The 13,901-nt window shown below is 38.9% G+C and overlaps 1 protein-coding gene across 5 annotated transcripts in view; it reads right to left on the bottom strand.

Moving 5' to 3' along the window:
* Positions 1-13,901, bottom strand: part of tnksa (tankyrase, TRF1-interacting ankyrin-related ADP-ribose polymerase a) — a 129,864-nt gene that overhangs the window by 16,054 nt on the left and 99,909 nt on the right. For all 5 annotated transcript variants that reach the window (XM_056268296.1, XM_056268298.1, XM_056268299.1 and 2 more), the window contains 8 exons: positions 13,563-13,654; positions 12,769-12,847; positions 7,608-7,779; positions 7,418-7,497; positions 6,004-6,149; positions 5,690-5,855; positions 4,906-5,125; positions 884-993 (listed from right to left, as the gene is read on the bottom strand). In XM_056268296.1, the coding sequence (XP_056124271.1) occupies positions 884-993; positions 4,906-5,125; positions 5,690-5,855; positions 6,004-6,149; positions 7,418-7,497; positions 7,608-7,779; positions 12,769-12,847; positions 13,563-13,654 (1,065 nt within the window). The remainder of the gene's footprint in view (positions 1-883; positions 994-4,905; positions 5,126-5,689; positions 5,856-6,003; positions 6,150-7,417; positions 7,498-7,607; positions 7,780-12,768; positions 12,848-13,562; positions 13,655-13,901) is intronic.

Raw genomic sequence — 13,901 nt, 5'->3', positions numbered from 1 at the left:
ACAGCCTCTACACAAACAGGCTGCATATGAACAGAGGGAGGCGCACTCAAGGTCAGCCAGCATCGGCCGGCCGCCAGCTCTCCTCTAGCCAATCAGAAAAGCTTGGGCCACCTGCTACTCCGGTTGCAGCCAATCAGAATCTCCCCGCTCTAGTCACAGAAGTCCTGTTTCTTGGACAGCAGCGTATACGAGTGTTGTCGAGGGCCGGAGTCAGGCTAGTTCTGATCCAGCATGTTTATGTAACCGCAATCTGCTCCCATCCATCTGCATGGTTTAATCACATCCCTGTATACCTCCACAGGGCAGACGCTGATAAATACCTCCAACTACCATCACCTAAAATGAGTTTCTCTGAGTTTGCTTGATTTGATTTCCAGAAATCCCGTATTAGAAGAGTTCTGTGCAGTGCGGATTAAGGCTAGCAAATGGCATCATCTCGCCATCTGGGTTGTTCGCGAGTGGAACTGCAACTGAAACCACCTGAAAGAATCAGGAGCCGCAGTGACTCATTAAAAGTGCATAAGCCAAGGTTCTGTTGGCAGAGCAAACACAGATGTCCAAACACTTTTTGCATACAGCCACACACTGATTTTCTCAGTCACAGGAAGTGAAAACAAAGTGCTGTATCAGAGCACAGAGGGGTTCAGGTGAGGCTTTGCACTTGTTCTGAGAGGGGAAAAGCCCTTGTGTTTAGTTTTCAGGAGCACATACATGGATTATTCAGCATCTACATCTGTTTGTGTGTATCTGAGGTACCCACAGCACAGTTTCCTGCCAGACCTGGCATGACCGGAGGCACGACATGTGTCGGCTTAACAGATGGCTGTATGTAGTCCCAGTCTCACTGAAAATACTCCTCTTTTTAATCAGCAATTACACTCACCCCGTACGAGGCTGCGTTGTGGAGGGGGATAAGGCCACCTTTGTCCTGCGCGTTGACATCCGCCCCATGCTCAAGTAAATACTCCGCTACCTCCAGATTGTTATAGCCAGCTGTGGAGAAAAAGATGCAAAGAAATGTAAATCCATCTACCCATGAACCATCTGTTATCATCAAACTCAAGTCACCAATCCATATCCCATGTATGTTTCAGAGTGTTTTTTAAACTTTGAGACTTGAACAAAATATTTTCCACTGTGTTTTATATTGAGTACGTCCTTTAATAATGGCCATAAATTATAAAGTGGTTAAGAGGAGTGTGCCATTGAGAATTATTACAAACCTGAACACTGTGAAACCAAATTTACATGAGGATGAAGATCACATTTACATCTAAATGATAATTAATCTACATAGACCCAAACCCCCAAATTGTAGCTAAAAACTGCTTAAATCATCAGTTTTCAGTCAGATTTACTGAATTGAAAGTCACTGCGTGTGGAACGTGCATTAGGCCCACCAGGCATGTTTTTTCAAAAAAATAGTTTAGTAGTTTGCTCCAGTATTTTTTGTTGCTTCATAATAACTTGCTTTTTACTCTGTGGGTAAAAAGGTTTATAATGCATTATCAACACATTTGTGTACCACATGAGCAGGCTGTTTATCACATATCACAATGTAATTGTTTTTAAAACCTTCACACACCAGTGTTGTTACTGATGATGAAAACTAACCTTAAATATATTATATATATATATATATATATATATATATATATATATATATATATATATATATATATATATATATATTCATTAATTGAAATAAAACTAAAATAAAAAATGTAGAAATGTTGCCTTAGCAACTAACTGAAACATTTTAAGTACTAAAATGTCAAACTAAAGCTAAATAGAAATATAAAAAGAAATAAAAATGACAAAAGCACAAAATTACTAAAACTTGAATAAAAAATTACGAAAACTAAAATGGAAATATAAAAATATAAGCTAATTCAAAATATTAATAGATATTATAATAGTATATAAGTACTAAAAATTGTAATTACAATAAACCAAAATAGAAATATTAAAAATATAAAAATGACAAAAGCACATAACAAAATGACTAAAACTAAAATATAAATATAAAATAATAGCTAATTCATAAATAACATAAATAACACTATTCCAGCCCATATTCATAGATCATAGTTGTTCCTCTCCTCAGACTTTTAGACAATTTATTAATGGTTCCCAAATTCAGATTGTTTGTCTTGGGTGATGATATCTCATTGCCACAGCCTCTACGTAGGTCTATTGGAATTCCCACCATCCCCATCTCAGTGAAATTTCATCTATTCCTATCTTCAAAACTCAATTAAACTCAACTAATTAAACTCTCTTTAGGCAGTGTTATTGGAATCTTTATGCAATGACTCCTTCTGATAGCAATTATATTTAATAGTCGGTGCAAAGTGGAAGCAAAGCGGAGATAGAGTGTTTTCTGTCGCTGCAGATACGCTAGAAGACTCAATCTGGCAGTCAACCTTTGGCATTGAACAAGTTGATGCTGACCAAAAAGAACCAGACACTACTATTTTCAGCTTTAACTGTCTTCCTTTTTCCTTTCCCTCTCACCCTCGCTCCAGACATACACGACTGCCTACAGGACAGTTACTTATTAAAGCCCTCATCATTACAGGCTGTACCTCTCTAATAATGCACAAACCCATCTTTGAGACATACTCACACATACACACTCCACCGCGTGTGCTGTGTTCATCAAACGCTTCTTGCAAGTTCTCCCATTTTTAGCAGTTTCTCACTTCCTCCCCTTGAATATGTCATCTGTTTGGCTGTACTGCTCTCTTTTCCTCTTATCTTCAATAACGCAGATTTATTCTCATTAACACCATGATAAACATTAGGATTATTGTGAGTAAAAAAACTAGTGTGGATACAGTGTCAGCATGTTGTAATGAAGTCGTGAAAAGTCAGCAGTCATTTTACATATATAAGAGAAAGTGTAGACCGGATCAGTAAAATGAGCTAGTGAGAGAAAACATGCTGCATTTCTGAATGGGGGGATTGCCATAGATATTTCATACTTTTAAGAAAAAATAAAATGCCATATTATTTTTTATATATTACAGTAATACTACAAAGAAAATTACATTTAATTTATCCATAAAATTGTCATTCCCTCACAAAAAATAGATTAATTACAAATAAAACCACATTAAAACAAATAAATTTGATTGATGGGTGGACATTGCTAAATGTTTAGCCCCTGGCTTTCATCTCAGGCCCCCTAAAACAGCCGTAAAATGACTCACTTGCCAATCGTTAAAAAATTGCAAGACAGAGCATCAGGATTTTCATGCCCGAGATCCATCTAGCCAGAAAGAATAGATGCATCTTACGATTCTCCCCGCAGGCAAACGGCAGTCTAGTGGCGTGTTCTCTAGGTAAGGGTCACAAACATCACATTAGTCACAGCCCATTGCACCCGTGGAAATAGGGAATGTGTGCTAGCTAGAGTAAAATCATGTGTCTTTATCTCTGCCTGATGGTTAGGGCCGTAACCCACCTGCTGCTGGCCTGGCCTAGCAAGATAAGTGGACTGACCAGAGCGCTCACTGCATCTGTTCAGTGACATTTGCTGATCTGTGCTGTTCTGCACACAGTGTGAATCCTGCTATGAGTCACTGGCATGGCCGTAGTTTTGTGCAAATGATGATCCTGAGAAGTGCTCTCCTACCCTGAACTCAGATCTGTTGTGGGTCAAGTTTTTTAGTCTGTACAAGTGTAGCAGGATTGTTTTCTCACACATGATCATTTCCACTATTATTTTTATTATTATTATTTTGTTAGTTATGAACTGAATTATAATTGTATAATTGATTATATATAAGTGAATTGCCACATGCTTGTAAAAAATTCAGCTGCAATTGTATATTATTATTATTTCAGTTGTGTGTGTGTGTGTGTGTGTGTGTGTGTGTGTATATATATATATATACACACACACATACATACAGTGAGTGCAGAATTATTAGGCACGTTAATTTTCTGGTCATTTTTTTTCCCAGGGTCATTTTACCAATTCCAAACCACACGAATCTTAATAACTTCTATTCATTTTGTATTTAATCATTTATAAGTGATATATAATTTTTCAAGAAGACTGGAAATGAAAAACGCCTTATATTCACGTGTGCATAATTAATAGGCACGTTTTCTTTTACAGATAAAATAAACCAAAAAAGAGATTTAACTCAGACTGAAAAGTCAAAAATTATTAAATGCCCATGAGAAGGATGCAATACTAGAAATTGCAGTTAAGGCATGACCATTGGACAGTGAAATGCTCATTGGGTCAGCAGGGTCAGACAAATACAGGCTTATTTTATCAGTAAAAGAAAACGTGCCAAATAGTTATGCACACCTGAATATTTCCAGCCTTCATGAACAATTATAAATCACTTATAAATGATTAAATACAAAATTAATAGTAGTTAAGATTAATGTGGTTTGGAATTGGTAAAATAAGCCTGAAAAAAAAAAGTATGATCAGAAAATCAACGCGCCTAATAATTCTGCACGCACTGTATATATAAGGAAGGCTTACATAAAGAGATTATTCTGAATAAGACTTTATCAGGGACACAAGCCATACAGAGAATATTGTTGTGCATGTAAATGTCAGTGACGGTACGAACAGTGTGGAAGTCTTAGACAGATTTAATATTTGGCAAGGAAGCTTTTGAATCCCCGCCTGGAAGCCAGGCTTACACAGTGCTCAGAAAGGGATGAGAGCCAAGATTTAATTCAACATGTCCCCCTTTTCTTTCCTTCTGGGTTTCCTTGCCTCGCCTCTGGGGTGGGATGATATCTCACACACTGCTTCAAAGCTTTTGTAGAGAAGCAATTCTCTGGATGGTGGTACCATTTGAAAGAGAGAAGTGTTCTCGTTTCTGTGTTGAAAGCGACGGCTCAGAAGGAAGCAGAATGATTTTTCATTACCTGCCAGGTGCAGCGGAGTCGAGTTGCGTCCCTGTGTGTCTCTGCAGTTTATGTTCTCCAAGCTGCACAGTTTCTGGACCCGGGCCAGGCAGCCTTTCTTGGCGGCATCCAAAAGCGCTGCATCTCCTCTCAGCAAGTCCTGGATATCCGTGTCTCCCTCCTTCACCATGTCCAATGGAGTGTTTCCATCCCGATTCTTCTTGGTGGGGTCTGCTCCATGCTGAAGGAGATAAGGACATTGAGTACAAATACACAGAAGCCCAAAGGCTGACTTAGCACAGTTTAAAAACCTCATCTTTCAGAGTTCAATCCACATATTTTTTTCAGAGGATGTGAGATTTTTTACTAAACGTGTATATAGCAGATACAAAATACACCTCTAAATTAATTTAGCAAGTTCCCTTAGAGATTTATATTCAGTGAACGTGAAATGTTAATTTCTTTCCTGCAGCTTCAACCTCAGCAGTTCCACTCTAGGAAACAGTGACACGTTCGTTTGAAGGCTAATGTGCATATTCCTTACAGCTCTGAAGCTGAACCTCTCTGCGACAGTAACCCGAGACGCGATGAAAGCAGACAGCATTAAAACCGGCATCTGGTCAACACCAATAATTCTGAAGCCCCTGCAGCGGTTCACACTGCATTTAAAAACTTTACAGAGTGCTAAAAACCATTAACAACTCCAGGCTGTCAGACGTCTAGAGAAAGAGATATCACTTGAATCAACAAGTATGCCAAGTGAAGTGGTCATTGCTTGAGCCAGCAGGAGTATTGATGACAGTACCTTCAGAAGCAGTTTGCAGATCTCGTATTTGCCCTTGGCCGCGGCCTCGTGCAGCGGGGTGAACTTCCACAGGTCTGCCACGTTGACCGACGCACCGTGTCTGACCAGCAGCTCTGCCACTTCGTAATGGCCGTACGAGCAGGCATTATGCAGCGGCACCAAACCTCTGCCAGCAGACAGGGAAGTTGAGAGATAACAGGGACAAGAAGATTATAGCTTATCTCCTAGTGCTGCTAACTCATGCACTGACTGTTAATGAAGTTCACTCCACAACGGAGGGAGAGTTACAGATGAAGAACTGCAGGACGTCTCACCCTTTGTCTTTGGCGTGGACATCAGCGCCGTGGTGCAGAAGGTACTCGACCACGGCCACGCGGTTGTAGCCAGCGGCAAAGTGGAGCGGCGTGGAGTGACGACCCTCCAGGTCTCGACAGTTCACATTCTGAGGGGAGCAAAGTTGCTATACAAGACGAAACAAACAGCATTAAACTGAATGCAAATTTTTATATTGCAAATACAGAACTTTACTTTAGTGATGAGCGCTTAAACGCATCAAGGAATTAATTTCATTTGATCTGCTTTTATAGGGTAGCAGGCCAGAATTATGGCAAGCGTCAGTAGAGATTCTGATTAATTGCCTGACAAAAGTCTAATTGGTGCTCTGATCTAATTACTTTACACATAATGAGGCTTTCAGATAATGAGGATCTGATTGCATCAAAGGCATCCATCCATACAGACGTTTTTATCATCTCTTTCTAAATCACTATCTTCAGGATTACATTACCAATCAAAAGTTTGAGGTTAGTAAGCTTTTGATCAAAAGACTAATGCTTAAATTATTGAAATTAGTTTTGAAGATGAATATAAATTGTACTTACATCAACAATTATTTATCATTTTAATAACATTATTTGGCAATATTAGTAATTGATTAATATACATACCATCATTCAAAAGTTTGGGATTGGTAAAAATATTTTTTTTAAAGAAGTCTCTTATTTATTTGAACAAACTGTAAAAACAGTAATACAGTGAAATATTATTATGATATATATTTAATGCATCCTTGCTGAATAAAATTATTGTTTTCTTTCAATATTAGTGTATAGAAAAAAAGTCCAAACTGTAGACTGAAGTGTATGCAACAAGATACTGCGTTTGTGCGTATGCTGGCTCAGCGTTTTCTCTCTACCACACACACACACACACACACACACACACACACACACACACACACACACGGTCGAAGGTGAGGTCTTCTTACATCTACCCTGTTCAAGGTCATGAGTACAGAACAAAATACATTTAAGAGCTGCAAGCTGTGTCCTTGAAATGTTTAATTGTCTGGGATTCATTCAGGGTTTTATTCCAGACAAAAGTCTATAAAAAAATTCAATATTAATAACTGCAGATGTATTTTCATCCCCATCTAACCTGGGGCTGTTTTGTAGGACTATACTAATGAAAACCATTGTAAAGGTTATTACAAAGTATCTCAAACAAATTATCAAAGTTTGTCACTAAAAAAAGGAAAAATGACAGCTCAAATTTCTCTTTCTAGAGTGTTCTATCCCATAAAGTTTCATGTTATATCTTGGTTCCACCAGATCACAACCAGATTTTAAGGATCCCCACCTCCAAACCCCTTTTTAACCCTTGACTCTTAGACAACTAGTCGACTATCCGGCGTATTTCTATTTGAAACCAAATTAAGGCATCTCTCACCTTCACAGTGTCCAAGTCTCCTGCTTTTGCTGCTTCTAAGAGTCTATAATCCACATCTGAGTTCCTCACTGGAATGTTTTCTAACAGACACAAACATAAATTAACGTGAATTTCCATAACTGTTAATGCATAAGGATACAGAACATCAAAGCCCAAATAAACAATCCCAAACCCCAGATTCAGACTGTACCGTTAAGGATCTGCTGTACAGCTTCATTGCCCATCTGTGCAGCTGTAAAGCCCTGCAGAGAGACGATGGTGGGGTCAGCTCCATAACTCAACAGCATCCTACAAGTCTGCAAGTGTCCAGCCAGAGCCGCCCGGTGCAACGCCGTCTGACCCAGAGTGTCAACAGCATTCATCTATAAACAAACACCAAAAAGGATGGAAAGGAAGTGAGCAGCCTGGAATCTCCCTGATCAGTGAAGTGCACGTCTGAATGCAGCCCACAGAGCAAGAATGAGCTGTAAGCAAACTTGGCCTCTTTTGAAATGAACACAAATATGAATTAATCAGACAAGCCCCTGGGAAACTTCTACGCTCCTTCAAAGCCTATCAACACTGAACAGTGAAGAAATAAAGGGACCTACTGCACAATTGTGTGCGTGTGCTGTGTGCGCTGTGCGGTTTAGCATATGGCACAATTACAGTTCATTATTCTGCCTCAAACTTATTTTTTCAAAACTCTAACTCTCAGCGAAATCACGCTTTACTAGAAGTGCAAATCGTACAGTCCTCTATATCAAAAACACACTGGCTTTGTTCACACTGCAAATTATTTGTTTATAAAATAAATGTTTGACCAATAGTAATTCATAATACTAATTTTGAGATAAAACAGAAAATGAAATATCATTGGTCTGCTGGAAGGCTTACATCAGTGTTGAAATGTAAAAAAATAAATAAAAAAATATCGCTTGCATGACTTCATATACCGTTGCATTTTTTCCTCTACATTTCAAATCAAACATAAGTTCAAATCTCATTTACATCTGTTAAAAGGTCTGGTCTCTGTTAATTTTTTTTGCCAAAATTGGCTCTTTCCATCAAAAAAAAGCATTTTATTGAGTTTTTGGACGAAAATGTTCAACGGCAAAATGTTGGTGCATGACTACTATACATACTGTACCATTGCATATAGAGTTGCAAATTATATATACATAAAAAAAATTGGTAAAAAAAACTTTACAGTAAGGTTCCATTAGCTAAGGTTAGTTAATGCATTAACTAATATTAACTAACAATGAATGTGCAATAAATTTGATTCAGTACTTATTATTAATCTTTGTTAACAAGCTTTGTTATTCATTGTCGGTTTATTCATTAGTCCAGGTTCATTAACTAATGTTAACAGATACAACATTTGATTTTAATCACGCAAAAGTAAATTATGAGATTAACTGAGATTGATAAATGCTTTAGATATATTGTTCATTGTTAGTTCATGTTAACTAATGTGGTTACCTTATTGTGAAGTATAACCAAAATATTAAATCCAATATGAATGACAAACAAAAACTTCAAATGTTTCATACCACACATACACTACCGTTAAAACATTTGGGGTCAGTAAGATTTTACAATACTATTATTTGGCATTAATAAATGCATTCAATTTAAAAAAAAGTGATTATTTCAAATAAATGCTGGTTCTTTTCCACTAAAATATTAAGCAGTACTACAGTTTTTAACATCGATAATGATAAGGAATGTTTCTTGAGCAGCAAATCAGCATAATAAGAATGATTTCTGAAGTAATGATGCTGAAAATTCAGCTTTGCCATCACAGGAATAAAACGCATTATACAATATGTTAAAAAAGAAAAAAGTATTCTTGATCAAATAAAAGCAGCCTTGGTGATCATAAGAGATTTTATTGAAATTTTCCCCAAACTGTGGAATAGTAGTCTACAAAGGAGGTGTGTGAAATTCAGGCTGTCCAGATACTGAACAGATTTCAGTATATGCCAAAACATACTTTCCAGCCTGTTTGAACAAAGCCATAATATCATTATAGATATTCAGCTAATAAGCATCTTCCATCGTCAGCTGATTCTCTCAGTAACTGGGTACTTTAGACAGCTTTATTCTTCATGCTTCCTGCTCTTCTTATAAACACAATGCTTCTGCACCATCTGTTTACTGGTTCACACATGGTCTGTAAACACACACTTGCTTCAATAGCCTCTTGTCTTTGAACCTCCAGCCTGACTAATTATCCAGTCCATTAATGTCACTTAAGTCTGGCCGCTGAAGTTTGGCAGCGAGCTGGGTCGCAACACCAGTTAACGATCGGATGCCTTTCCGAGGGCTCGTATTCCAACAGATGGACGCTGGTGATTGAATGATGGAATTCGGGTTGTGGCGGGTCAGCCTCCGTTTATTTATCATGCAAGAGAGCTGAGATGCGAGCGGAAGGGAGGCTTTGAAAATCAAGCGGCTCCAGGCAGCATAAAAGAGCCACACAGCATCAATGAAGAGGACCTCCCGATAATACAACCTTGCGTGAAAGTAGGACACGCAAGTTTGATGAGCGGGGAGCCCCTTTAGACACACTCTCGGCTCGAACAAAGACGGCAGACTGCGGATGAGATTATTTACAGGAGTATCGGCTCCCCTGGTCTCTCCGCTGAAGAATAGCTGATCAGCCCTGATGCTCTCAGCCAAGGCAGTACCTGAATGCCTGATCAGTTAGTCGATGCTTATCTGATTTGGCTCTCTGAAAGAGCTCCATTGATTTGGAAGTCTTTTACCCCTCTCTGCTCTGGAGAGGTAATGACATGAATGATGTAGCTCGTAAACGTCCTCCAGTTTCTATGACAGTCCAGCAGTGAGACAGAGGCAGCAGGCTGTTTACCTATTTAGGTTTTGGACTTTTCATGTGCAAGATTTAACTTTTAAAAAGAATTACAATGGCAGAACTGGCTCACCACAGTGTTTAAAAAACACAGGATGAATAACTTACTATGAGATTTAAGTTCTACACAGCATGTTTTTACGTCCAACAAAATGGTAGCGATGGGAATAAAGCAATTCTGGTTCTGATTCTACTTATTACCATTATTTTATCTACATATACACTCACCTAAAGGATTATTAGGAACACCTGTTCAATTTCTCATTAATGCAATTATCTAATCAACCAATCCCATGGCAGTTGCTTCAATGCATTTAGGGGTGTGGTCCTGGTCAAGACAATCTCCTGAACTCCAAACTGAATGTCAGAATGGGAAAGAAAGGTGATTTAAGCAATTTTGAGCGTGGCATGGATGTTGGTGCCAGACGGGCCGGTCTGAGTATTTCACAATCTGCTCAGTTACTGGGATTTTCACGCACAAGTTCACAACCATTTCTAGGGTTTACAAAGAATGGTGTGAAAAGGGAAAAACATCCAGTATGCGGCAATCCTGTGGGCGAAAATGCCTTGTTGATGCTAGAGGTCAGAGGAGAATGGGCCGACTGATTCAAGCTGATAGAAGAGCAACTTTGACTGAAATAACCACTCGTTACAACCGAGGTATGCAGCAAAGCATTTGTGAAGCCACAACACGCACAACCTTGAGGTGGATGGGCTACAACAGCAGAAGACCCCACCGGGTACCACTCATCTCCACTACAAATAGGAAAAAGAGGCTACAATTTACAAGAGCTCACCAAAATTGGACAGTTGAAGACTGGAAAAATGTTGCCTGGTCTGATGAGTCTCGATTTCGGTTGAGACATTCAGATGGTGGAGTCAGAATTTGGCGTAAACAGAATGAGAACATGGATCCATCATGCCTTGTTACCACTGTGCAGGCTGGTGGTGGTGGTGTAATGGTGTGTGGGGGATATTTTCTTGGCACACTTTAGGCCCCTTAGTGCCAATTGCGCATCGTTTAAATGCCACGGCCTACCTGAGCAAGTTCTGAAGGCAAAAGGGGGTCAAACACAGTATTACTATGGTGTTCCTAATAATCCTTTAGGTGAGTGTATATTTTGTATTATTTTAGAAAATTTATGAGTAATACATTTTTTTTTGGTTGCAAAAAATTGCAATATATATATATGGAATGAGTACTACCAAAGAAAAGTATCTTATGCTCACAGAAGCTGCATTCATTTGATAAATACAGAAAAAACTGTAGCATTGGTTTAAAATAACTGTTTAATAATAATTTTAAAATTAATAACTTTGAGATAGCAAAGCTGATTACTTCCGTGTCACATGATCCTTCAGAAATCATTCTAATATGCTGGTTTGGTGCGTAAGAAACATTTCTTATTATTAGTTGAAAACAGTTGTGCTGCTTACTATTTTCATGGAAACATTGACACCATTTTTTTAAGGATTCTTTAATGAATAGAAAGTTCAAAAGAACAGCATTTACCGGTACTTGAGGCATAAATGTCTATACTGTCACTTTTGATTATTTTAATGCATCCTTGCTGCTTTTTTTTTTATCATTCTGACCCCAATCTTTTTAATGGTAATGTATATTTGGAATACATTTACGAATACATTTTTAAGCAGTTTTATCTGCATTGGTGGAAGAATACAAATGTTACAAAAAACTGAAAATAATTTCATAAAATATAAGTGATTCCAATATTAAAGATAATAAACAAACAAACTAGTTCTGAATCAGAAATAGTTCTTGATTTCCAACACTAGTGATCAGATTTAAAAAAAATAGATCAACCTGCTTAAGTCTCTTTGTAAACAAAGTGATGAATGTTTGGCAGTTAATTAGGAAGATGTTAGCATATAAACACTTCCATACTGATGATGAGCACTTCCATCTCAAAGCCAATTATCTCATCCACTGATAAGCAGACAAATTAATCTGACAAAAAAAAGAAGAAGTGCAGTGCTAGCAAAGCTCATTCTTCATTCTTCTCCTCATGCAGCAAGGACGTGATGACTCAACTGCACACAAAGGTGGAAGTGACAACAACGCTGCTCCACTGAACTGATATTTCTCGGGCTGAGAACAGACACAAAAAAGGTGCTGTGGCTCTGTAGAGGCTATATTCTAAACTTGTATACTGTTTTTTTCCCCATAAGGTCCTCTAACAATCTCAGTCAAGGGTTCTTGTACCAAAAACAGTCCACGTAGTTATAAATGACCAATTTCCTCCCTCTCTCAGACCTGAGCGCCAGTTAGATGGAAAGAGTCAGAGCATACAGATTTGCAACAGCATGAGGGTGAATAAGTCTGGGCAATTTTTTGGTGAACTATCCCTTTAAGGCAGACTGTGAGAGGTGGATGGTGATGTGTCAGGTGTGTAAATCTGTGTGTCGCAGCTCTGTAGGCACTCGAGAGCACATGTAGGGATGTGGCGCTGCTGATGCAGGACCAGCTGTGTACCTTCGCCCCGTGTTTCTGCAGGACCTCCATGATGTCGTTGTGCGCCCGTTCTGCTGCCACATGGAGAGGCGTCATGAAGCTGCACAGGAGAGGAGTAGAAGATAATGGAGACAAAAGGGGCTTTCACACCAGAGGAACCTTTTCATAGTTCCTAGAACTATTGGCGGAAGTACCCGCATTTTGGCGCGTTCGCACCGCAGGAACTAGAAACGATTTTAGTTCTAGGAGCTCCTTTTGGGGAAACTAAATTAGCTCCTACTTCAGAGTAGGGTCTAAACCAGCGCTTTAGGAACTACCAGTGATGTAAGTGTACGCTGATTGGCCAAACAAACGCGAAACACCGGCACCCGCCATTTAAAAAAAAAGCTGTGCACACAGCCTATATATTTACTCCACAAACTAACTCTACGAACATGGAAAACAGTGATAGATGGACCTCTCAACATTTACACTAAGGAGAAAATCTAACACAACTTTGGAGCAAGCAAAACATGATTATGTACTTCTGCTCAGCTGGCAACATTAGGCATCAACCACACAGAAAACGCAAATACATTTTCATATGCCGTCTACTTTCTTTGTATAACAGTTCTATCTAATAACGTATTAGACAGGACTGTGACAGATAATAAACTAATGGAGAATAGGAGCTGTGTGCTCAGGCTCTAGCGGATCCGCCCTGGTGGCTAGATCCTAGAACTAAGTTCCTAGAACTACCCGGTGCGAAAGCCCCTAAACAGAGACAGACAGACATTAGCATCAGTCTTCAACACATGACAGGCACATTCACTCACTCTTTGTTCTTCTCATTGACATTGGCTCCTTTCCGTAGCAGCAGTTCAGTGACCTGTTTTCGTTTCGGGTGAGGCGAAGCGACCGTACAGTGCTGAAACAGAATACAGCCCTTGTGTCACAGAAGTCTTTTTGGTAACATTTATGGGGCTATGTGTCTTTTTTAATCTTGGACACCATTTTGGTAACCATTCCCTTTTATTGTATGAAGCAGAGCCGTGAATATCCTGCCTGAATAGGTACTCTAGCGGTTTAAGGAACAAAAAAGCAAATCATTTAAACTTGGAAAGACATGAAGGTGAGTAAATGATGACAGGAGTTACATTTTTGGGTGAACTATC

The sequence above is a fragment of the Rhinichthys klamathensis genome, unplaced genomic scaffold (genome assembly GCF_029890125.1).
Source record: "Rhinichthys klamathensis goyatoka isolate OS25496 unplaced genomic scaffold, OSU_Roscu_1.1 h1tg000270l_1, whole genome shotgun sequence".
NCBI lineage: Eukaryota > Metazoa > Chordata > Actinopteri > Cypriniformes > Leuciscidae > Rhinichthys > Rhinichthys klamathensis.
The sequence above is the reverse complement of the archived record's forward strand: the minus strand, read 5'-3'. Positions and strand labels throughout refer to the sequence as shown.